General features: G+C 41.1%; 1 protein-coding gene across 1 annotated transcript; it reads right to left on the bottom strand.

Annotated features, from left to right (window-relative positions):
* Window positions 1–7: 7 nt before the first annotated feature.
* ZRANB2 (zinc finger RANBP2-type containing 2) lies at window positions 8–21,956 on the bottom strand. The gene is made up of 10 exons (XM_060232018.1): window positions 21,541–21,956; window positions 17,573–17,625; window positions 17,361–17,469; window positions 16,199–16,281; window positions 9,821–9,897; window positions 7,596–7,733; window positions 7,172–7,347; window positions 5,268–5,348; window positions 2,332–2,493; window positions 8–1,896 (listed from the first exon to the last, which is right to left on the bottom strand). The coding sequence occupies exons 1-10, from the start codon at window positions 21,594–21,596 to the stop codon at window positions 1,833–1,835; spliced, it is 999 nt and encodes a 332-aa protein (XP_060088001.1). The 5' UTR covers window positions 21,597–21,956; the 3' UTR covers window positions 8–1,832.
* Window positions 21,957–23,483: the final 1,527 nt, after the last annotated feature.

The following is a 23,483-nucleotide window of genomic DNA, read 5'->3' on the forward strand; positions in this document are numbered from 1 at the left end:
TTTAATCTTTGATTCACATGCTTTATTTAATTTGTCTACATAACTATATCTTCATAGAACAAACCAGTACATTTTAATCAAAGCCAAATGAAACCATAATTTTCCCTTAGTCTTCTCTAAGCTACCATTTCTCAAAGTTAAAAACCATCCGTTACAATACTTAGGAATACAAAGCACAAGAGTAACTAACTTTAACATGTAGCATCTAGTAAGTCAGATTTTTCACAATTTAATAGACAGACTTTCAAGAAGTCAGAGGCACAGTTACAGGAGACTATTTGTTTTTGTGCAATCTATGCTACATTAAGCAATAAAAAACCCAGCTAGCTAAAGAGATAGCTAAAGAGAAAGCAATAAAGCAATCGCAGGGCACTTTTTTCTGCAAAATTTATCCAAAACACTTCTAGAGCAAAAGAAACATTTTGCTTTGTCTCTGATCAGTCTGAAAGAAGTTTTCAAAAGGAAAATATGAGACTAGTATGCTCCGTTCTCTTTGTACATCTTGCTTTACAAAGCAATGTTCAATATGAAAACTGAAGACATATCGCTTCTTTTCTAGAAATACTATTCTCCTTTCACATACTTACCTTGGTACTGAAGAGGATACATTTCTTCCAAGCAAATGGAGCTTTAAAATGGCCAGTATTTAACAAACATTGCTAGTAAAACAAATTCTATGAAGCATTTTAAGCCATAAATTTGCATTAATATAATAAAATTACCTGCAGTGATTTGTGATTATAATTATGCTGAAGTATTCATTTCTTCTGTTACAAAACTGAAACAGTTCCCCCCACCAGTCTGAATTCAATTTCACTTATTGACTTACAGAAAGTGATTTCAGTATTACATTCCAAATTCCTTTACAAAAAGGCCCCAGGAGCTCTGAATAAAAACAATTCTTGATCCAACTTTTAAATCTTCATTGTACTTCAGTAAGTATGCGCTAGCTGTTCACAATTCTGGGTCAATCTGAAGTTTCTGCACACAAACGGAGTACACCAATTTCCATTCTGACTGCAGCTGCTCACACCAAATTCTTGAGAATGCTCTTTGTCAAGGGGCTGAACTAGAAAATGGTCATCTCAACAGCACTGATGTGCACAGAATACAACATTTATTTATTTGGATCTCAGCAATTAGCAAGTTCCAAAGAAACAATAAAACTATGAATCTGAATGTGACAAGACCTTATTCACAGAGCTATAGCTGATGCATTGGGCAAGTTTCTTCAAAACCATGCCATTAGAAAGTACTCACAGGTGTACTACTCAGCTCAAAACTGTTTGCTTGCCAGATTTGCAAACACCTGTAACAGCATATCTAACTGCTGGTATCCTGCCTATGGAGATATTTTTAAAAATGGGGTGTGAATAAAATCCTTTATTCCTCTTTCATGTATTTCTTGGGAAGATGAGGGAAAAGAACGAGTCCAACTTTAGTACAATTGATATTTATCCACATCAATTTCTGTACCTAGTAAATGTTAAGGCTAAGCAGCAAATCAGAATGGACCATACAAAGTTCTCAGAGACCAGGAATTAACAAAAGAAAACTAAAACATTTTCAAATCCAGTCAAATAAAAAAAATGGAGCAGGCATACATTTTTTGAAAGAAAAGCAGAGCCATACTACTCACCTTTATTGGGTCAATTTATGGCTTAAAATGTTTCATTATTTTTGTTTCATGAATTAAAATAGCTGCAGTTTTCCATTAACATGCACCTCTACTAGCAGACTTAGCACTTCTGACCAAATAAGACACCAACTTCTTAAAAAATGTCTCATGCACTGGACTAGATGGTTTGTGTACGAGTGCAAATCTGAATAGATTATTTCTTTTTAGAACTTGTACGGGATCCAGAATGAGAAGATCCAGATGAAGACCTGCGGCTCCTGTAAGATACAAAATGAGAAAAAGCATGCAAACAAGTTTGAGTTGTTATGACCTTTGCCCAAAGCAAAAAAGAGGAAAAAAATGGGGCAATATATAAACCATGGATGTAATTATTTGGTCTGTCCCTCTACTCAAAGTACTAAAAAAGTTCAAAGGTACAGCTTTTGTTGTTATGAATATTTTAGCAAAAATAGCTATGCAATGAACATTCTACATTTTTTAAAAATAAACCCTCCTCTAATAAACTCAGAATTGTTAAAATTACAAATTTTAAAGCTATGATTTAGAAAAAGATGAGCCAGGAAAACTGAAATTCATATAAATGGGAACAGTTATCTTCAAGCACTCAGTACCCAATATTCAACTTTTCCTAGCTCTTGCATATTCAATCAACATATAAAGACCAACCATTCTTATTCTACAGAAACCCAAACCTTTCAGGTGACCGTGATCTCGTTCGCCTTTTTTTGCGATCACCAGATGAAGATCTAGATCGACTTCTCTTTCGGCTTCTCTCAGGGGAAGAGGATGAATGAGAGCTTGAGTAAGACCTTTTCCTTGGGGTTGATGAACCCCTGATGGACCTGGAGCTGGATCATTATTAAGAAATAAGGAAGATTTAATCCTAGTACAAATAATGATTAAAAAAAATCTATATATCACTTAAAGGACAGACAAATAACAAAGAATTTGGCTGAGGCACAAATACTTACTGCTGTGTTAACTAGGAAAATAACCTCAGAAAGGGTTTTTCAAGCATGGCTTAATTTTGGAATTCACAGATTGTCTGGCTTCCAGTTACTGATAACTGGTAACAATAAGGAAACCTTTAATGTTACTTAATTTAAAGTTCAATCTCAATAAAAGACTGAAGCGAGAGCACAGTATGTACAAAATAAACTTCCTCTATATTAAAGAGTGGGAGAAATCAGTTTAAACTTGAAATTGTATTCAACCTACCATAACCCTTGAAAAAAAGGTTCTAACGAAGTAGCTAGAAAAGCCCAGTGACCATGATCCTTGGCACACATGCATGTAAGAAGCATACTGCACACATGTACAAATTTAAGTGGCGAAGCTGTAAGTGTATCATAATATAGACATGAAAAGTTATTTTACCCTGAGTACTTACAAGACTCAGATGCAGGTAAGGTAATAACATTTTAGAGCACCTTGCTTAGGGAAAAAAATAGAGAGGCTATATCACCTCCATGCCTGCAGACAGACACTGGCATCTGATGTGCTGCTCTCTGAAAAAAAAATACTATTGCGCCTGTGGTAGCAAAAACCCCACAGTTGTTCAGTAGCAAGAGATAGGCACACTGGACATTCTCAGAGATACTTTTCATATTTCAGAATTTAGCCCTGATGTGGGAAGCACCCCCCCCCCCCCAGCCCCCATGAGCTCTTGGCACAAAAAAATAGGGGAAATAGAGAGAAAAAGGTAGAGTTTTCCCAAATCAAGGAAAAGAGAACTGGGGAGGGGGTCTGTTTGTTTTCCCTTGAGGAACATAAAGAATTCAAGGAACAATTTAGATTGGTGTATGAAATGGTCCACAATCTTTTTGTAGTCTGATAGCCTAGGAGTGGGGTCTAGCATTTCAAAAGTTATTGGAGGTTAAGTCATGTTTTATAATTTCTGTGTGTGTAGGGATAGATGAGGCTGCAGCTAAGATGAGAAGTACTTTGCATCCCTCTGCACTGCTTGTTCTGTGATAAAAAATTGTGGCATGTGGTAAAAAATTGTTGCACTGTTATTAGACTAGTCACAGCTGAACTTCAGAATTCTTCAACTGTAAATGGAAATATTTTCATCTACATTATATCAATGCAATATCTTGCATATATGTATGTAGTGTTACTTCTCTTTTGTCTGACTACTTTTAAGTATGTGGTAGTTTTATGCTTTTGGCAAAATTTGAGTCTAGAGTGCTATTTGCCCAATATTATTTGTCAGACTAAATTGTTAAACTGCCAGATTTGGCCCACAGGCCCACCCACTGACAGATACCCCAGTTTTAATTTGTTAGAAACTGTGTATTACTGCAACTTATAACTCTAGTTAAAAATGTAACAGAAAAGCTGAACCAAAGTCACCACCGCCATGCATATTTAAGGCAGTGAGCATTAGTTTGCTAGTGATGTGGTCTATCCTAGGAAGATTTAAAGGTTGGCAAGGGGGAAAATGATGTCATATGATGCATGACATCAGATATAGCTAAAACCCCAATGTAATAAGTGTCTCAGGCAACACTTTAGTTGTCACCCAAAACTCCATGGCAAGTACCCTGCAGTTGTTAGGGATGTCCGGAGTATTGCTCAAGATGCTTATGTCACACCTGAGCTCAGTGGGATGTAATGTCACACAATGTCATTTCTGCCACCAGTCTGGAGAACAAGGCCAACCCCACCAGCAGCAGTCTTCCCACTGCAAGTAGGGAAGAATTGTAGAAAATTGTAGGCAATTGTAGAAAAAGAAAGGCTACTGTGGTTGAGCTGCTAGCTTGAGTCTCCACACCGCATTAGATATGATAAAGTTTTAACATCAGATTAGAACACAGGAAAATCAGTTTGCTACCAGAGAAGGAAATGTATGCTGCATACTAGCTTGTAAATTTCATTTACCAAGTGTTTTGATCTGTACCAAAAATATTTCTTCATACCGCACTTTTCTCCCCAATGTGGAACCAAAGTGGCTTAGTTCGCTTCATTCTTCCCTCCTCCATTTTATCCTCACAACAAACCTGTGAGTTAAGTTACACTGAGTATCTTTACATGTTTTCACTGTCCTCATGCTTCTGCCCACTACTCTGTACCAGCAAGCAAACAAACAGGAATGATGATTACACTTTATTTTGCCAAGTTGTTAATTGGATATCAAGACACCAGGCTTCTGCACCTCCATCAATCCTGCTGCCATACCTACAGACAAGCAATGCACCACGACAATTCAAGGAATGGTAGATCTTTGTGAACCTCTTATATTCTCATTCAAACCTTCCTCTGTTGAGAAAAATTACATAATTTTCAGAGCAAATACAGCCCTATTCCACCCCCAATACAGTCTTGGTGCACTGCCAGCATGCAGGTGAAAGTGGAAAAATAGGACTTTGCTGAATCGGGGGTGGGGGGGTGAGACAGATGGTACTTTTAATCATACTGAACTAATATTGTCACTAACTGTTTTAACCATTACTACTTTTAACAAGCTTCCTTAACATAAGGCAAGGGAATGCAACACTTACAAGATTCACATGGGGGAGGGGAAGAAGAGTCATTAAGATACCTAGGGCTGAATATAGCACATTACTGATTATCCTTTTACTCTCTCTCTCTCTCTGCCAAACAGAGAGGCTGCTACCTCATTCACCTTGATTTCGACCCACGAGATCTAGAACGTTCTCTGGAAGTAGAACGAGATCTTGACCTTGAACTGGAAGAGCTTCTTGACCTGAAACAACATGAAGGATTTTGTTTTGGACTGAGACTCAAGACTGAGGGCAAATATAGATAAAAACTGTTTTATCTTCTTGAATGCAACAAACAGGTTTAAGTAAAACATCTAATTAAAATGCCCTAAAAGCTAAACTCCAAAGCACTTTTTGCTCATGAAGTGACTTGTGCTAATCCAGTGAACTCTTTTCTTGATTTTTTCTTCCATCAGCTGACTACCATAGCAATATCACACACTGCATAGTTTCTCAAGGAACGTGTCATGTAGTATGGAAGCCTAGTGCTAGTCAATGAATACAGATTAAATTCCAGTAATTCAACATTACTGGAACCAGGTTTGCCACTGACAATAAATGTATTTGCTTTTAACAAAATAACAGGCTTGCTATTTTAAAATATTGAGCATAAATTTCAACAATATTCCACATGTATTGAAAAAAGAGAACGCTTTTCAGCCAAGACCAAAATGCCAATGTGCAAAAATCACTATCCATGGTGCTCAGAATAATCTTTTAAATCCAAGAGTTTCAGAATGTACTTTTAAATAATTTAAAGTCTTTTTAAAAAAACCAGGTACTGGTTGTTTAAGATCTAATCAAATTAAGCACGGGACATGATGATTGTTGAAATAATAGGTACCTGAACATTTTAAATGAAACCCCGTATTTTCCTTCTGCATGTCCATTAATATTATGCAAATGACTTATCTTTCACAATTTCCATTTTCAACAGCAACAGAGGATGAACATAAGAGGGTGAACTTCCTTAACTACAGCATGTCCCCCCCCCAAAGGTTACAAATGGCTGCAATGCAAAATGAAAGGCAGCTAAGAAGTATAAAGAAGGAAAACACGTGGCTCCCGAATTCTATACATCAGTTCTTATTTAAAGGAGTAATCCTGTTGTAATATCCCACATTATAGTAGCAATTCTGCAACATAATGTTTAGTTGGGAAATCCATGCCTATTGTCAAAGATTATTTATTACCTACTAAGGATTTATTCTCAAAGAACTCGGGTACCATGAACAGACTGGCAATGAAAACACTTCTCAAGATTACATTTGTAGAATAAGCACCAATAGAAGCATTTAAAAAATCAAATACTAGTTTGCAACTATATAAAAGATGCCCTATGATAAGAGTATAGAACACTTATATAATATATATTTCTCTCTGTATAAAGTGAAATGGCAAGCGCTATGCAATGTAGCATTGCTTGAAACACCAATTTAAGTCAGGATAACAGAAAGAAAGACCTTCCAACAAAGCAAGAACACTGTGGAAAATGGCACAAAATATACTAGGACTTTTGGCAAGAAAAGAGGTTTTTTTAAAAAGTGTTTTTATTTGTACTTTAGGCTTAATCAGCAAAAGGGATTTTCTAAACATACAAAACTCAGTGCTTACTTAGAAACAGATATAAAGCAAAACTCCTCTCCTCTCCAACCCCAAAGTGTTAAAAAGTTTAACTATGAAATCTAGCTTAACAAGCAGGCTTCTAAACAGTAAGGCTAGTGCTTTACCCTCAGCAGACTACTGTCAAAGTCATATACTAAAGCACTTGATGTCATTAAACCTATCAGGCATGATCATGTATCAGGCTGAACCAACTGTGGCCAAAGAAAGTGATAAAAAAAATTACTGACAAGCCATTCGTTTACACTGCTATTAAGCCAGTACATATTCTCAAGTGGATGACTACCTAAAATTTAATAGATCAACTAAAACTGTGAAAAAACCAGTCACAAAAAAAGATGTAAATAAAGAAGTTAGATACTGACATTTTGTCTGGCGTTACCCTTGACCTGTACCCGTTTACCTGGACCTGGACCTTGAGCTTGAGTGGGAGGATGAGCGAGATGAAGATGGTGAATGGGAAGACCGTGACTTAGAACGGCTGCGTCGAGTCCGGGATTTCTTTTTCTTAGCAGAATCTTCCTCCTCACTGGCATCAAGATTATATTTTGAGAGATCAGCGTCTTCTTCATCCTCATCCTTGTTAGGAAGCAAGAATTTACACAAATAAATTTACACTTAGCAGCTCTTTGTTCCATCTAACATATACTTGTGCAGGTACAAAAATCTAACGGAGAGGAAAAGCATAACCAAACACACTTAAATATTCACTACATGCTCTAATGAACTGTCAGATAAAATTCTGGGACTTGGCTCAAGGAGTACTGGGTTCAGATATGCACTTGCCTATTTGATTACAAAAAATGATATAAAATAAGTAGTTTTACCTCATCCAACTTATATTTTGACAGATCTCCATCCTCATCCTCCTCTTCTTCCCCTTCTGATTCCTTATCTTCAACTTCCTTTAGAATAGATGCAGGGCCAACTGGCTTTCCTCTATATTTTTTCTTTTTGCGACCAAACTAAATAGAGATGCATTGTAAATGGCTGAAGCGTGGTCAAAGTCAAGCACTGTTTTAACTGAATGTACTTTGAAGTCTAATTCATTTTCATTCATTTCATAGTCTCACTTTCATCCCCCCTCCATTTTTTCTCATTACTACTTGATTATAATCAAATAACTACAATACTTTTTTTACCCAGAGAAGTGACTGAAGAGAACAACACAAGCTGCATTTGTTGTTTCAGCGGCAGATGTCACTGCTGAAGAAGCAATAATGTTGTATTAGAGCTAGGTTTGAGTCAAGTAGCACCTTCAAGACTAACAAGATTTTCAGGGTAGAAGCTTTAGAGACTCAAAGCTCCCTTACTCATATACTCATAACTGAAGAAGGGAGCTTTGACTCTGGAAAGCTAGTAGCTCAAAAATCTTGCTGGTCTCCAAGGTGCTACTCGATTCAAACAAAGCTGTTTTACTGCAGACCAACACGGCTACCCTCTGAACCAATATTATACTTATTACATACTAAAGATATGGCAGCCATATTAAATATTTATGCTTTGGCATGCACAAAAGACTTCAGAGACAATTCACATCATATTGGACTACTCACCTCAAGACTGGACTACTGTAATACCCTCTACATGGGGCTGCCCTTGTCATGAACCTGGAAACTACAGTTAATGCAGAATGCGGCAGCCAGGCTGCTATTGGGGCTGCCCAGGTGGGAGCACATACAGCCAGTGCTGCAAGAACTGCACTGGCTGCCAATAGTATACCAGATTCGCTACAAGGTGCTGATCATTACCTTCAAAGCCCTTTATGGCCTAGGACCTGCGTACCCGAGGGACCGTCTGTCCCTACACATTCCCCACAGGGTACTAAGATCGGGAACTCAAGATCTTTTAATGATCCCCAGGCCGAGAGAGGATAGACTGACGGCTATCAGGGATCATGCAGCCCCCTACTGGTGGAAGAAGAATAAGAATTGCAGATTTATACCCCGCCCTTCTCTCTGAATCAGAGACTCAGAGCGGTTTACAATCTCTTGTATCTTCTCTCCCAACAACAGACACCCTGTGAGGTGGGTGGGGCTGAGAGAGCTCTTACAGCAGCTGCCCTTTCAAGGACAACCTCTGCCAGAGCTATGGCTAACCCAAGGCCATTCCAGCAGGTGCAAATGGAGGAGTGGGGAATCAAGCCTGGTTTTCCCAGATAAGAGTCCATGCACTTAACCATTACACTAAACTGGAACCAGCTGCCGGAAGAGGTTAGGGCCTTGCGGGACCTCGCCCAGTTCCACAAGGCCTGTAAGATCACACTCTTCTGGCTGGCTTTCAGCTGATATTGAGTCTTTTAACAGCAGGAGGAATCTAGGAATATTGACATCATTGAATTTGAACAACATGGGAATGTTATTAACAGCAATTGTTTAAACTTAACTGATTTTATTACTATGATGCACTTTATTTCATGACTATTTGTTTTACGACTATTGCTGTAAGCCACCCTGAGCCTGCCTTGGTTAGGAGGTCGGGGTATAAATTTAATAAACCATAAACCATATATTAGGCTAGTTGTTGTCTACTCTTACAATCAGTGAGCCAGCAAGAGAAGCAAAAACTTCTGTAAGAGGTGTGTGGCCACCTCTATGATCCCAGAAATGGATATCACTGCATTCTGTTGTTTCCTTGCACACAAATTATATTTATGGGACCAGTGTTTAATCTATGTCATCAAATTAAGGAAAGGACACAGTGGATCTTTTTGCACTGTAACCCATAAGATTCCACCTACACAAGGAAAATTCCTTCACAGGGTTTTGCAGAACTACCAATGAGAAAATGGAAAAGCTAATTTTTTAAAAGCAAAAGCAAATTAAACCTCAAATTTCAGAGACTAAAAATTTTCCTTGTTTCTATTAAGGCTAACTAGCAGCTTGGTTTCCTTCAACCAATAAATTCCTTATCTCAGTGGAACTACAGAGAGTACAATACAAATGTACTACTACTTTTATGGATTAGGATCTAACCACCTGCTGTGCTTAGCTTTCACATTTGAATGAGCTTTTTAAAAGGTAAGCCTATTTATAATGTATGTCCCACTTACCTCATCATATTCACCATCAGATTCTTCACGTTCTATATACTCAACATTCTCTCTTTCATTGAATCCCCCACCATATCCTGCAAAGACAAGTTTTCCAGAATCTTAGATAGTACATAAGAACATGAGAAGCCATGTTGTATTAGGCCAATGGCCCATCCAGTCCAACACTCTGTGTCACACAGTGGCCAAAAATAACAGGTGACATTATGTGACACATAGTATTTCAACACAGGTGCTAAGCGTTTTTCAAAAGCTGTCTAAAACCAACAGAAATTTATAAATAAGAAAGTCATCACAAAATATGTAGACCCCAGCCATTTGCAGGAATCCTGTTCTTGAGATCCTTGTCAATATTGGAGGATTGGGCAGCTGAAATGGCTCTGGAAATGCCCCCATGGAGGAAGGCCCAGCCTGGAAAAGTCACATACAGCACTCAGCTTAGCTGCAGCACTGGTGAATCAAGAAACCACAATTGATGGGGGCCTACTCTACAGCACAGAATGCAGAGTACAACTACATGCACAATTAAATTTCAAGATAGAAAGGGTTGTTCTGTGGGTGATGTTTTTCCAAGATAACCAGACTGAAAATTTGAAGCAGAATTTAAACTTATGCTGTGGTTTGGATAGAACAAAATTGTGTGTGATGATCATGTTAATAGAATTATTCTGAAAGTATATAAAAACACCACATTCCCCCTGGCCAAAATCAAAACACTTTTTCAGCAGCATCAGAAATTAAATATATACACTTGTAAACATAAATACGCATATAAGAGAGCTAGAAAGCACATGCCTTTTTACTAAGAGTTCTTATACATAAGAATGCTTGGAAGAACCTCAAGTTTCTGTTTTTTGATCCCCACACCTATGTTGTTAAAACACTATTAACACCATGGTAGTAGTCTTTGCCAGTATACATGCAATGTATGGTGGTGGGGGGGGGGTGGGCTCCCTCTGGGAATCCTACCCCCCCAGGGAAAGTGCATGCGCAATACATAGCCTCTCCTCTCCCGGTGTAGTGAACGCCGCGTGGTCACTGTCTGGCTATGCCTGGCAGATGGTCACTGCAATGGCCTCTCCTGCATTACTGCATCCGTAGCAACACCTTCTCGCTGGTCCCCCCCCGTTTTCACAGAGTTTGCTACGTCATGGTGCGACCGAAGTGTCCGGCGGTATAACCGGATGGGCAGGCTGGGCCCACCAACCTCGTCAGCCTAAGAGAAGGAAAACTCTAACATCAAACCCGGGCAGATAGAGCTCGTTAATGTAACACCTACCACCTGGAGGACTCACTGCCGGCGTCCCGGCTTACTGGGCCATGGCAGATGACCCCCAGGTGAAAGGGTGGAGCCAGTACCGCGCACACTGCACTTCACCTAAAAAATTCCTCTGCGCAGGCCTGAAGGGCATATCCACACACACAACTCACAACGCATCAAGTCCTGCAGCGATAGGCAAGGGGCGAAATGGCAGGTGGAAGGTGCCACTGGAAGCCGCAGTCCCGATCCTGCATGTAGGCGGTTCAGGATATTGGTCGCCTGATGCTAACCCGGAGACGAAAGCATCTTTCGGCAGCACCCTGAACGACCAAGCAGCCTTATCTAGGGACAGCACTGCTTGCTCCACACGGAGAGGGGCCTAGAAAAGGTGGCCTAAACAAAGCTCGTCGCCCCCACCCCAGTTGGCTAGCCGCGGTCAACGGGCATCCTTACTTGCGGTCGAAAAATAACAACAAAGAAAAGGCATGCACCTGCCTCACAAAGTGTGCAAAGACTAAAGCTTGCGTGTTGGAACATCAGAACCATGCTTGACACAGTAGGCAGTGGTCGCCCTGAACGACGCTCTGCTCTAGTTGCCCACGAACTTCTCAGGTTGAATATCGACATAGCAGCTCTCAGTGAGGTCCGTTTCCCTGAGGAAGGTAGTCTTCAAGAACACGGTGCTGGCTATACCCTCTACTGGTCGGGTAAGTCAAAGGCTGAGAGCCGCCTTTCTGGCGTTGGCTTCATGGTCAGGAACTCCATTGCCTCCAAACTCGAAAACCTTCCAACAGGTCACTCAGATCGCATCATGTCCATGCGCCTCCCACTTCAAAACAAGCAGCATGCAACACTCTTCAGTGTGTATGCCCCAACCCTTCAAGCAGATCCTGCAGAAAAGAACAAGTTCTATGCTGATCTACGCAACCTCGTACGGAAAACCCCTACAGAGGACAAGGTGATCATCCTTGGCGACTTCAATGCCAGAGTAGGTAAAGACTCGGAAGCCTGGAAAGGAGTACTTGGCAAACACGGCATTGGCAACTGCAATGACAACGGGCGCCTCCTGCTAGAATTCTGCATGGAGCACCAGCTCACCATCACCAACACTATCTTCCAGCAGAAGAACAGTCTGAAGACAACCTGGATGCACCCACGGTCCAAGCATTGGCACCTTATCGACTACATTCTGGTGCGCCAGAGAGACCTTCGAGATGTCTTACACACCCGAGTAATGCCCAGCGCAGAATGTCATACGGATCATCGTCTTGTACGCTGCAATCTCTGTCTTCACTTTAAACCCACACCCAGGAGAGGAGGTATCCCTCGGAGGAAGTTTCAGGTTGGCAGCCTCCAGTCAGCCGAAGTTAAAGCTGCCTTCCAGGCAAAACTCCAGTCAAGAATTGCGGACCTCAGTTGCCCCACAGACCCTTCTCCAGAAGCACTCTGGGAACACCTAAAAACTACCGTCCTGCAGATCTCTGAAGAAGTCCTCGGGTTCTCCACAAGGAAGAACAAGGACTGGTTTGATGAGAACAATCAAGAGATCCAAGAATTACTGGCAAAAAAGAGATCTGCCTACCAAGCACATCTTGCTCAGCCCTCCTGTCCTGGGAAAAAAACAACCTTTCGCGCTGCATGTAGCAACCTCCAGCGCAAGCTTCGAGACATTCAGAACGAGTGGTGGACCAAGCTTGCAGAGAGAACCCAGCTGTGTGCAGACACTGGTGATTTAAGAGGGTTCTACGAAGCCCTGAAGGCAGTATATGGTCCATCATATCAGGCTCAGAGTCCCTTGCATAGTGCAGACGGCCAAGTGCTCCTCACAGACAAGGCATCCATACTGAACCGGTGGTCAGAGTATTTTCAGGTTCTCTTCAGTGCCAACCGCGTAGTTCAAGATTCAGCAATCCACCTCACCCCACTTCAACCGGTGAAAACAGAGTTGGATGAGATCCCCACCCTAGAAGAGACTGTTAAAGCCATCAAGCAACTGAAAAGTGGCAAGGCAGCAGGAGTTGATGGAATTCCACCAGAGATCTGGAAGCATGGGGGCACAGTACTACATAGCTCACTTCACAAAGTACTTGTCACCTGCTGGGAACAAGGCAAATTACCACAGGACTTTCGCGATGCAATCATCATCACCCTATACAAGAACAAAGGGGAAAAGTCAGACTGCTCCAACTACCGGGGGATAACCCTGCTCTCCATCGCAGGCAAAATCCTTGCCAGAATACTCCTGAACAGACTGGTGCCCACCATTGCAGAAGAACTCCTCCCAGAGAGCCAGTGCGGCTTCAGAGCTAACAGGAGCACCACCGACATGGTATTTGTTCTCAGGCAGCTCCAAGAGAAATGCAGGGAACAGAACAAGGGTCTGTATGTGACTTTTGTCGACCTTACCAAAGCTTTCGATACCGTTAGCAGGAAAGGCCTGTGGCAAATCTTGGAACGTTTAGGATGTCCCCCAAGGTTCCTCAGCATGATCATCCAGCTACACGAAGACCAGCGAGGCCAAGTCAGACACTGCAACGACCTCTCGGAGCCCTTCCCAATAGGCACAGGTGTAAAGCAAGGCTGCGTTCTCGCGCCAACTCTCTTTACGATCTTCTTTAGCATGATGCTTCAAAGAGCCGCAGTAGATCTAGATGAGGACGATGGTGTCTACATCCGCTATCGCACCGATGGCAGCCTGTTCAACCTGAGGCGACTAAAGGCACACTCCAAGACAATGGAAAAACTCATCCGAGAGCTACTGTTTGCTGATGATGCTGCACTCGTCTCCCACTCGGTATCAGCTCTGCAGCATATGACGTCCTGCTTTGCAGAGGCTGCCAAGCTATTCGGCCTAGAAGTTAGTCTGAAGAAGACAGAAGTTCTCCACCAGCCTGCACCCCAGGAAGATTATCACCCTCCCTGCATCACTGTGGGTGAATCAGTTCTGAAGACAGTCCAGCAGTTCAGCTACCTGGGGTGCATCATCTCCTCAGATGCCAAGATCGACAAGGAGATTGACAACAGGCTGGCAAAGGCAAACCGTGCATTTGGCCGACTGCACAAAAGAGTGTGGAGCAACAAGCATCTGAAAAAAGGCACAAAGATCAATGTTTACAAAGCGGTTGTGATGACAACCCTCATCTATGGCTCCGAATCGTGGGTTTTATACCGTCATCACCTGCGACTCCTTGAGCGCTTTCATCAGCGCTGCCTTCGCACCATCCTCAACATCCACTGGAGTGACTTTGTGACCAACACTGAAGTCCTCAAGCGGGCAGAGGTTACCAGCATCGAGGCACTGCTGTTGAAGATGCAGCTGCGCTGGGCAGGGCATATTTCTAGGATGGAAAACCACCGCCTTCCCAAGATTGCCCTGTATGGCGAACTCTCCACCGGCCATCGAAATAGAGGGGCACCAAAGAAGAGGTACAAGGACTCCTTGAAGAAATCCCTTAGCACCTGTCACATCAACCATCACCAGTGGTCTGACCTAGCCTCAGATCGCAAAGCATGGAGGCACACCATCCACCAGGCTGTCTCTTCCTTTGAGAACACACGCATAGCTGGTCTTGAGGACAAAAGGAGATTGAGGAAGAATCGCACTGCTACAGGACCAACCCTAAATCAGACTTTTCCCTGCAGCCGCTGTGGCCGGACCTGCCTGTCCCACATTGGTCTTGTCAGCCACCAGCGAGCCTGCAGCAAACGTGGACTATTGCACCCTTCTTAAATCTTCGTTCGCGAAGCCAAGCCGAGAGAGAGAGAGACATGCAATGCTCATGCAACCCTGAAGGAAATACTCCTCATTCCCAGTAGAATTTTACAATGAAGTATGATGAGACTGGAGCATCACCTTATTTCCACTCTATCCTCATTTAAAATTATCAGGGGCTACACTGTCAAACAAATGTTGGTAATGTTATCACAACTGACAAGGTAGTACTTCTGTGTACCCAACTGAAGCTACTCAAATAATTTCCACACCCAATACTGAAGTCTTTACACCTCTCATGAAAGCAAGTCTCAAAAGTTTTTCAATATTTTAGAGTCGTTACTGATACAGTATAAGAGACTGAAATGGAAAACAAGGCAAAGTCTGCAACACAAAGGAACACACAAAGGCATGCACAAATGTATTCTATTTGCTTTCAAAGTTATTAACAAAAACAGAAAGTACACACAACACATCCAGCTGCTTAATAGTTTTTACATGTTCACTCCAGACAGTGGCAGAGAGCAAAGTGCTTATTTTAAGTCTCAACTATAAATTACAGCTTCTAACCATTAAAAAAGTTTATCTGTAGCACAACTGCCATTTTTAAATCAGAAAAAGTGTATCAACAGTGCCTGTTTTCTTTAGGAAAAGCTATTATGATCACAGTTCCCCTTCAAGATGGATGTCAAGAAACAAGGCAAAGGTTTCCATATGTAAAATACTGTGGTCTTAGATGAAAACCCATTCAACAGGTACCCATACTGCAGAAGCATACTGATTCCATGTGGACAGTCACAATTTCTGGGTTTAGGGGCAATCTATATCAGCTACATTCCAATGTCATTGCTGCTCTCTATTTCAACAAAATTTCATTTTGCTTCCTTAATAAACCTTTGTATGCAATTGCATATGCATAGTAATCATTCTACAGCATTGCATTAGGCTGTCTATATTAGAATATGCAGAGTGCTTAACACAAAAGATCAGTATCATGTTACATTAACACAAGGTGGTAGCTGAAAACAAGGACAAGCAATCCATCCACAGCAGTTATTTCCTACCAGAAGTTAAGATTCCTGGAAAATTCACCAAGTGTTAAAAGTCATCTTTGAGACCTATTCCATGGCCTACTCAGTTGTTTTAGGACCTTCAACAGTTTCTAAAATCTTTTGATTTAAAGGAGTCTTTGTGAAGCTACAAGACACAGAAACTTTACCCTCAGTTGCCATAACCCACATTGCCATAACAAAGTTGAGACAAAAGCAAATACAATGGTTACAGTCTTTGAACCCCAGGTGAAGAGTTCCCAATACCAACAATGGCTTTACAGCAACATAATGCTGTCAGGAAAGCATGGTTTGTGCATTCTACAAAAACACTTTTATTTAAATAATTATTCTACCTGTCCTTTCCTCAAGCTTGGCATATTTTGGAGTGTTGCACATATTGCATTCTGATCTCCTTGCCCAGTTAACATTACCGCATCTTTTTGAGAGAGTGGAGAAAAAACAAGTTAGTGGTTGAAGTACAGGAAGCTGCACTGGCTCACACACAAACAGTACTCAATTTTTTAAAAAAATTAAATACCAGAATATAGTAATCTTTTAGTAGATTACTGATTCAGACTTATTTGTGCAATTATAAAATCTAGACAGAATCGGCAGTAACCTTGTTCTCATGACTAACACTACTGAAACTAATTCAGGCAAAATACAATTAAGAATGATCAAACAAAACCTAATATTTGGAATCAGTAAAAAAAACCTAAGCTAATGTTTGGGGGGGGGGGAGAAATTCAGTGGCAAAAGTATGGTCTTCAGTCAGGTACAGATTTCAGCATGATGATTTTATTCCCGTGGGATTTCAATGAAAATAAGAAACAGAAACAAAGTTGATGCTGACTGACATTTTAAATCTACCTCAACTGAATCAAGGTTCTTACTAAACTGATAGTACAAATGGTTTTTAAGATGATGCTAAAAGCTGTCTCAATGCATTTTTATACTGCTCCTTCAAAAAGAAGTTGTACCCAAAATGGTTTAAAAGTCATAAAGACTACAAACTTATAAATATTTTATACTCTAAAGTATACAACTGTGCAGAAATCTCCTGGTTCCACTTGTTTTCCATTTATTTAGAAATGCAAAAACCGAAGTGTTAAGAGGAACAAATAGAACACTAGTACCTTCAAGCAAGGATTTATAACTGATTTTAGTACTTATTTTCTACACACTATTAAAAAGAAAACTTCTCAGTAAAATAATCTGCTACCCCACTAACCCAAACCTACAGAATTGAATTGAGCTATTGATCAAAAGGCGTTGGTCTTCCTGCCATAGACAGTATAGGAATAGTAGAAAATTAAGGCTGCAACCCAATGTGCACTTACCTGGGAATAAACCCCACTGAATACAACAGAATTTAATTGTGAATAAACATGCACAGGTTCAAAAGATTGAAGGGAGCAAACCAACACTGCAAATGAGTAAAAATTAAGCATAACAAAATGTTTCATGAAAACTGGAAGGGAACTGTTATATAAAAGGGTTTTAAAACTAACATACGTTTTACACTGCCAATCATTAGCACTGAAGAGTCCACGACTTTTTTCAGCAAGAGTCTTTCCTATCTCAGTCCCTCCAGCTTTCATCATCTTTGCCTCTGTGGTTTTTTCTGCAAAGAGGCAACAAAAAGAACAAATATCAAATCCCTCTTATAAATTTAACATTTGCTTATCTACCTCTCAAAAATGAAAACTACAATTTTAGATAATTACCTCGGCCACATCTGTTACAACTGGTTCTTCTAGCAAAGTTAACGTTTCCGCACCTGCAAATGAAAGACATCATTTAAATAACTTAATTTTTTACAATCTAATGGTTTGGGAAGTCCTTTTAGATTCAATTTAACTTATTTTCAGTAAGAATGCTTATGACTATGTTGTGTGTTTTTAATAGATCCTAAATTCTCATGGTATAAATACTAGTTTCTAACCTGCTTTGTTCCTCATGAAAAAGAAAACCAGACTCACCTAAGGCATACAACTCTGAATTCAAAGTGGTATAAAAATCTCTTCTCCATCTTTTACACCTACTGAGTTGAGTTATTCACAGGGTAATAGTGATTTGGAAGTTTTAAAACTGCTGTGTGTCTTTATACCCAAAGACTACAAAACACCATCACTAAAGTGAAGATTGTGTGGATGGGGGTACAATATCTTTAAAAAGTAAAGGTAGTCCCCTGTGCAAGCACCAGGTTGTGATGTCAGGGGTGATGTCACATCACAACATTTTCATGGCAGACTTTCTACAGGGTGGTTTGCCATTGCCTTTTCCTGTCATCTACACTTTACCCCCAGCAAGCTGGGTACTCATGACAACATTTTATTTTATTTCAAAAAAATTTCTACCTGATGCATTTTAGGTGGTCAGTGACTTTATTTTCTGAAATTTCAAAGTTATTTCAAACATTTGGATTGTGTCAATAATTGATAATGCATGCATAAATGAGATGTATAGTTTCCTAGTAAGACCATTCAAAACACACATGCATATTTGTTGAAATATGTTAATTTAATTTCTACTTGTAACTTCTCAGTTACACTGCTGCCATAACTGCTACAGCTATCCTTGTTAACTTGGAGTGTCAAATGTCCATCCTGGGGGCAAGAACTGCCCCACCCAGGACTTTAATCAGGCCCCTAGGGCTTTTTTCTCCCCCTCTTGTCCTCACCATTTGAAGTTCCAAGGTTGACAAAGTTCCCTGCCTTTTCTTTGCAGGGTGCAGCAGGAAGGAAAGCTGCAAGAAAAATGTAATTTTCCATTAAGGTTCAGACAGATAGGGCCTGGAGGCCCTAATGGAAAATCTGTTCCACATTTTCCTTGCAATTTTGTCTGTGCTGCAATTGTTTCAATGGAGTGGAGATCATTTTCACTTTTAGGGCTCCTACATAGACACCTGAAGCTCAAGCTTCCAGGAGTTGTATCCTTGCAAATAAAGGGTTGATGCTTTGAGCCAGCTTGTCTCTGCTAAATGGACCTGACCTAGTGAGTACTCTAACCTGGGAACCCACAGCCAAAGGGGGATATTACATGAGAGCCGCTGCCAATTAGAGTAGACCCCCCCCCGGGGGCGGGGGGAGAAGCTTGAAACACCATTTCATTGTTTTCCCAGGCTCAGAACATTTTATATTTTTAGTTTCTGCTGTGATCCTTGTGCTTTTTCTTGATGCTTTATTTTAAAAATTGAATTGTCAAATCCCACTATTCCCCCACCTTTCCATTTTAAACAAAATATTACAAGAGTTTTAAGCATGTTTGTATTTAAAGTTAAAAATAATATATTTGTGTATGTCTATGTTTTATAAAGTTTATATCTCTGCTACTTGAGATTACATTTTATGGCACACACCGCCCGGCCCCAAAAAGTCCAATTTGTATCAGATAACAAATGAGTTTGACATCCCTGACTTAAACTGTTCTGAAAATTACAGCTTCTAATTTATTTTAGGAAGGCATTGTCCAAAAGTCTCAACTCAAAAATAGGCAGAGAAAGCAGTGGCTTTCACTAATTTCAAACAAAAATATATTTTGGAGTATTAGCATCAATGTGTCTAATTTTCAATGTGTCTACATTTCCCAGCACTTAAATTGTGAGACCAGAGCCATGAACAAAGACAGATCTTTCTGCAAAACTGAAAATCATTCCAAATTTGCAGAAAGCTCGGAAATTAAAACACCCCCCACCCAAACCGGGAGGTTTAAAAAAAAAACCCAAACAAAGGCAGCACCCATAGCTTTAAGAAACAAATGCCCTCAGGGACTATTTTGAATGAACCACAATATGGTCAGCTTTCAAATATTACTGAAAGAAGCTTACTGGAACTTTTTTGATTAAAAGTCTGGAGAGATTATTGGCTTTTGATTGCACTCTGTATATTTAAATACTGGTTTAGTTTTATTTTAATTTATGCCAATAAAGGTACTGACTGACTTTTCCAGGGCTGTTTTGTGTTTTGAGAAAGGTCTAGGGGTATGTGCTTGATATAAACTGAGCCCCTCCCTCCAGATAAATACCTTATCTGGTTTTATCAGGTATTTTCTCAGCTGATCACTGAGGAGGCTGGTGATTCAGGTATCTGCAAATGGCTACCCCAAAAATCTTTGGGATTCCCTGAGGGTGCTGAATAGGTGCCGTTATAGGGCATTTAAAGGGCTCTCAGTCCATTTAAATTATTTTGAAGTGAATTCTCAGACATTTAAATGGACTGTGGTGCCTTTAACTGCCTTCAAAGTTCACTTGCCATGGCACTGAGCTGTAGTTTGATGAAGGCATTTAAAGGGATTGCATTCCTTTAAACACCTCCCCCCCCCCCTATTGCAAACATGGAGAATGGGGGCACCTTCTTGGGCCCATAGAACTGGACCCTTTGGTCCAATCTTTTTGAAACTTGGAGGGAGACTGAGAGGCACTAACAGCAACACTGCAAATTTGGTGCTTCTAAATCAAATAACACCCCCCGACCAAGATATCTCTGGATTGATTCTCCACTACAGCCTACACGGACCACTGCTTATAATAATCCCCATAGCGTATAAAGGAGCAAGAGAAAACTGGCAATCCAAAATATTCCCCGAATCCCAATACCATACCAATATTGGGATTCAAGAATGTCAGGAAATACTTTTTTTTTTCACAGATCCCTAGAAAGCCATTCCACAAAAGCTGGTGGTGCAGTGGTTACAGTTTCAAATTAGGATCTGGGAGACCCAGGTTCAAATCCTCACTCTACCACAGAAGCTGACCATGGTCCAGTTATACATTCACAGGTTAACCTCACAGGGTTATTGTGAGAATAAACTGAGAAAAAAAAAACTAATGTAACCTGCTCTGGATCCAAATTTAACCTGAAATAATTTTTATGACTTAAATTAGAAGCCAGCTAAAAGTCAGACTGGTTGGTGGGTGGGAAAAAGAGACAAAGGCAGCAAAAGAAAGTTCCTCCCATCAGGAATTGTCAAGATGAAAGATAAAATAATGTGGTAAAGGAGATACAGGGAAAAATGAGGTTCTCCTAGCTACCCACTGCACAACTGCTTCCACCACAGTTGGGCCATAATTCTCCCAAGAAGAAATTGCCAGGAGGAGGCAAGGATGGACAGCTGACGAAGGAAATACGATAAAGGCAGGCTGCCATGGATATGGGAAAAAGACAAGGAAGCAGGAAAAGGGGAGAGGCTCTGGGGGCTCTTGGGAAAATGAAGTAGCAAGGGAGAAAAAAAATGAGACGTTTCTCTCCAGTCCTTGTGTGTTCCTGTCGGAAGCCATCTGAGTAGTAAATCTTTACAACTCAGTATATTTAAAACACAAAGGAAGGGTTTTCGCATCGCTGTATGACCTCAAATTTATGCGTATTTAACTGTAATGGGATGACACGCAACAGAAATATCAGACCCACGGAAGCCATTTTTTTTTTACAGAACAGAGCAAAGCCGTGAGACTCCCTGAACTAAGGCGGATCATATGATGAGCAACGGGTAAACTACCGGGGGGGGGGGGCGAGAAACCTAACCGGATTCTCAGTTCCTGACTGGTCGAATGGATAACACCCCCCCCCCCTTCTCAAAAAGGAAGCCGGAGTGTTTCTCTCTCCGCAGCACGTCTCACGTCAAGGCCCCGCCGCCGCCAAAGTCCCTCGTAGGCCAAGGCAAAACAAGGCCTTCCTTCGCACACCTCAGTACTCACTTTTTGTCTGGGCAAATCCAGTCCCCGTCGCTGACACGGAAATTCTTAGTCGACATTTTGGAAGCTCAAAACGGTCAAAGCCTCCCCTTTCGACGCACCTCACGGCAAGGAAACGACGCTGACGACAACGACGCCAGCAACAACTCCTCGGCGGAGATGCATAAGGACCCCAAGGTCCTGCCAATGATAGGCCTATATCAATTGCAGCGCCTGTTTCCTAAATACCCAATCCCGACAAACGCTTTTTCCGATGCACGAGGTAAAAGCTTACTGCTATGCGCCTCGAGCCCCATAGATGCTTGGCCCGAGGAAACGTTTTGGGCGAAAATCCCGAATCCAATCAGGCATTGAGTTAGACGACCCTGAATGTATAATAGCAGCAAACTAAGGAGGCGCGAAAAGCGACCCGGGTTTGTGGCGAAGTTTACAGCTCTCGCGGGTTCAGCAGGGAGGGGAAGGCGGAGCTGGGTGTCCCTTGTTGCGGGAGGATAAGTTTCTCCCTTCTCTTGTTCTTTTTTTGTTGCCGAATTTGATTAACGGCAGCAGCCGATTTTGAAAATGAGGTTGCTCTAAAAGGCAGATCTTGGTACTACTAATTATGTTTTGAAGAGATCTTAGGTACGAATCTCCGGAGCAGGATTCTTCCCCCGCTTCAACACAAGACACTGTTCTCTTTGTATTGTAACATTTATTTCCTGATTTTTGAAATCCTATTTATTGTTTACAAGGAAGTTGGCATACACATTCAAGTAAAGCACTGAAGGAAAGGTAAAATTGAAAAGTAACACACATAAGTAAGATAAAGGCCGTGTTCCCACTTACCTTACCCCGGAGCGACGCACCAGGAAGAGCCGTGTAGTCCCGGGGCTTTTGCGTCGCAAATGTAAACTGCTTTTATGTAAATCTAGGTATTTATTCCAAACCAGATAAGCCACATACGTTATTCAGCTATCATAGAGTTGAAACTGCATTTGTAAATCAGATGATAAGTCATTGACATTTGTTATACTATTATAGAGCGATTACAAGAGGCAGAATACGCATCCTGATGATTGCAAATGCAGCATTTTGTTGGGCCTTGCAAAGTGGCAGTATTCTCAGCGGGTTTAAAATGCAAAAGATAGAAATAGTAACTTAATTCCTTTAGAACAGCAGTCTTCAGTCTTTCCAGATCCACCTCTAGTCCCCAAGCAGCAGCATAAGAGCTACTGGGATGCAAGCATTTGACAGGCACTCATGTAGCAGGAAAAAGACAACTAGACTAGAGTATCTGAAATATCAATACTCAGCATTTATGCCATGAGAGGCAGGATGGTGGGGCCCTTTCTGTCTACTGATCCATCATATGCAGGTCCTTTCAAAAGTCAGACCCAGTTATGGCTCTGTAGGGGCTTGTGCAACACCTAATGAGGTTATTTGACCCACTCAAGTGTCCTGACCCATGGCCTGAAAACCTCTGCTTTAGAGGTATTTTCCCAGCTAGACCTTTTGTTGACATATTTAAAAAAATAGGTTACAAGTGATGACTGATTAAAGTTTGAAGGACAAAGGGAGGAAACAAAACATGGAGAGTTGCATGCCTTAAGTTCAGGCTGCTTAGTGGAGAGAAATAAGTGTTTGCTAAAAGCTGGTATTTGATTATTAGGCAAAATGTAGCCCAACATAGTTGCTCCCAGGACTTTAGAAAAAGCCCAGCAGGAACCTATTTGCATATTAGGCCACACCTCTGATGCAAAGCCAGCCAAAACTGTTTCTCCAAAAAAAAAAAGCCTTCGTCACTCCTAATAAAGACCCCCCCCCTCCAATAAGGATCCTTTTGCCCACACAAAACCAATGTCATGGGAAAGCATTCTCTATATCTCACCTGATTTCAAGGTAATAAGACCCTACAGCCCCTTTGCCTCTGTTACATCCATCTTCTAGTCTACTGGTCAAATCCTCTT

The sequence above is a fragment of the Heteronotia binoei genome, chromosome 2 (genome assembly GCF_032191835.1).
Source record: "Heteronotia binoei isolate CCM8104 ecotype False Entrance Well chromosome 2, APGP_CSIRO_Hbin_v1, whole genome shotgun sequence".
In the NCBI taxonomy this organism is placed as follows: domain Eukaryota; kingdom Metazoa; phylum Chordata; class Lepidosauria; order Squamata; family Gekkonidae; genus Heteronotia; species Heteronotia binoei.

What these genes read in the sequence shown, in the direction of transcription:
- ZRANB2 (XM_060232018.1), bottom strand. Translation starts at nt 21,596, where the DNA reads ATGTCGACTAAGAATTTCCGTGTCAGCGACGGGGACTGGATTTGCCCA. An exon ending in TTGTAACAGATGTGGCCGAG is followed by an intron (nt 17,470 to 17,572) that starts GTAATTATCTAA and finishes GCCTCTTTGCAG; the next exon opens with AAAAAACCACAGAGGCAAAG. An exon ending in AATGATTGGCAGTGTAAAAC is followed by an intron (nt 16,282 to 17,360) that starts GTATGTTAGTTT and finishes TCTCTCAAAAAG; the next exon opens with ATGCGGTAATGTTAACTGGG.